Source organism: Coffea eugenioides, chromosome 6, assembly GCF_003713205.1.
Source record: "Coffea eugenioides isolate CCC68of chromosome 6, Ceug_1.0, whole genome shotgun sequence".
Classification (NCBI taxonomy): domain Eukaryota; kingdom Viridiplantae; phylum Streptophyta; class Magnoliopsida; order Gentianales; family Rubiaceae; genus Coffea; species Coffea eugenioides.
Genome location: NC_040040.1, coordinates 55,465,631 through 55,467,499, shown reverse-complemented (window position 1 = coordinate 55,467,499; position 1,869 = coordinate 55,465,631). Strand labels below are relative to the sequence as shown.

The 1,869-nt window shown below is 48.2% G+C and overlaps 1 protein-coding gene across 1 annotated transcript; it reads left to right on the top strand.

The window, feature by feature from the left end:
• Window positions 1–583: 583 nt before the first annotated feature.
• LOC113774483 lies at window positions 584–1,384 on the top strand. The gene has a single exon (XM_027319010.1). It carries the CDS (start codon window positions 584–586, stop codon window positions 1,382–1,384), a length of 801 nt encoding a protein of 266 aa, XP_027174811.1.
• Window positions 1,385–1,869: the final 485 nt, after the last annotated feature.

Genomic DNA, 1,869 nt, shown 5'->3' with positions numbered 1-1,869 from the left:
CTTGGCCATTGGAGTACTAAGCTGCTCTCATTTGGGGGTAAGCTGGTCTTAGCGAGGCATGTCTTAGCGTCGTTGCCTATGTACTTACTTCAGGTGGTTAATCCCCCAAAGGCGGTGTTGACACGTTTGGGAGTCATTTGCAACACCTTCCTGTGGGATCGAATGGGGGAGAGGCGTATACATTGGTCATCTTGGGAGAAGTTATGCTTTCCGCTTGAGGAAGGGGGTCTAGGGTTTAGGTCTTTTAAGGACTTGGCAAGGGCTTTTGCGGCTAAACTTTGGTGGCGTTTCCGGTGTGGAGATTCAATGTGGGCGGAGTTCATGCACGCCAAATACTGTAGTAGGAGCCATCCATCGGATGTCTCTTCTGTTCGGCCGTCAGCTACTTGGCGGCGGCTTGAGGCGATTCGGTCTTGGGTTGAGCCGAACATGAGGTGGTGTGTAGGTAAAGGCCTAGTAGATTTTTGGAAGGATAGATGGGTGCTTCAGGACCCGTTAGAGGTGGTTGTGGGCCGAGGTAGCTTCGGAAGTTTGGAGGAGAATCTCTGCCTGGTTTGGGTTTCACTTGAGTAATTGCCCGAGTATGGCGTCGGTGTTTATCTCTTGGTACTTTACTTCAGCAACATCGGCAAAAAATCATATTCGGGTTTTTATGCCATTAGTGGTGTGTTGGTTTCTTTGGGTTGCTAGGAACCAGGAGCGCTTTCAGGGAGTACGGTGGGAGGTGAACAAGATAATCCGTGAGGTGGATTATTTTTGGGAACAGCTTGGGAAGGCAAATAAGCTTCGCCGGTCGCATTTCACGGGGGATGTCGATTGTGAGTTGGTTCAATGGGTCAAGGCTCATTCTCGGAGAAGGGCTCCGTGTGCGATTGCCTGGATCAAACCGCCGCCTGGTGTGCTGAAACTCAATTCGGACGCCAGTGTGGTTCAAGGTCTGGCCACGGGTGGTGGTCTGCTGCGCGATTGTCAGGGGAAATTGATTTTTGCTTTCTACAAGGAGTTCGGGGATCAGGATGTGTTAGGGGCGGAGTGTATGGCATTATTGTTTGGTCTGCAGTTGTGTTCACAAAAGGGGCTGCGTCCTTCGTTGGTGGAGGTGGACTCCAAGGCTTTGGTACAGTTGGTCGTTTCGGGGGCTATTGCTAAATGGCATTTGTGTAACAGTTTGAGGAAAGTGAGAGGTCTCCTCAAGGAATTCACTGCTTCCATTTCACATATTTACCGTGAGGCCAACGTACCTGCAGACCGGTTAGCTGCGGTTGGGGCAACTGGTGCCCAGGTATATGAGCACGAGCTCCAGCTGCCGGCGATGGTTAGGGCTGCTATTCTCCTTGACTCTCGTGGGGTGCCGGGTGTGCGTTGGATAAATGAAGGCGATTAGAATAGTGAAATGCTTGGAGGCTGTAATTGGGAAGGTTGTTCCCTAGTTTGATCTTTCGTTTTTTCAATAAAATGTGGGGCGCTTGTCCTCTTGGAAAAAAAAAATTATTTTATTTCATTTCCCCCTTTAGATTGTAGTAGGCTCCCCCTAATGTAATAGATAGGGTTTGTTTGCTTTCTTTGCTTGTGTGATTTGCATGCTTATGTGCTATGTGTTACCGCTTTCTTAGGGCCTTGCATCTAGATATTATGATTATGTGTTATGTGTTTATGTGATATTATGTGTTTACATGCTTTTATTAGGTCTTACATGATTTATTTGATTGTAACAAATGCATGTCGTCACCACACTAGTCCAATGCTAGTTGTGGCCGCCTTTCCCGAATCCACACTAGTCCAATGCTAGTTGTGGCTCTTTGTTCCGATTTTCCGCTAGTCCAATGCTAGTAAGGATTTGTAGACATGGGCTAGTCCAACGCTAGACCC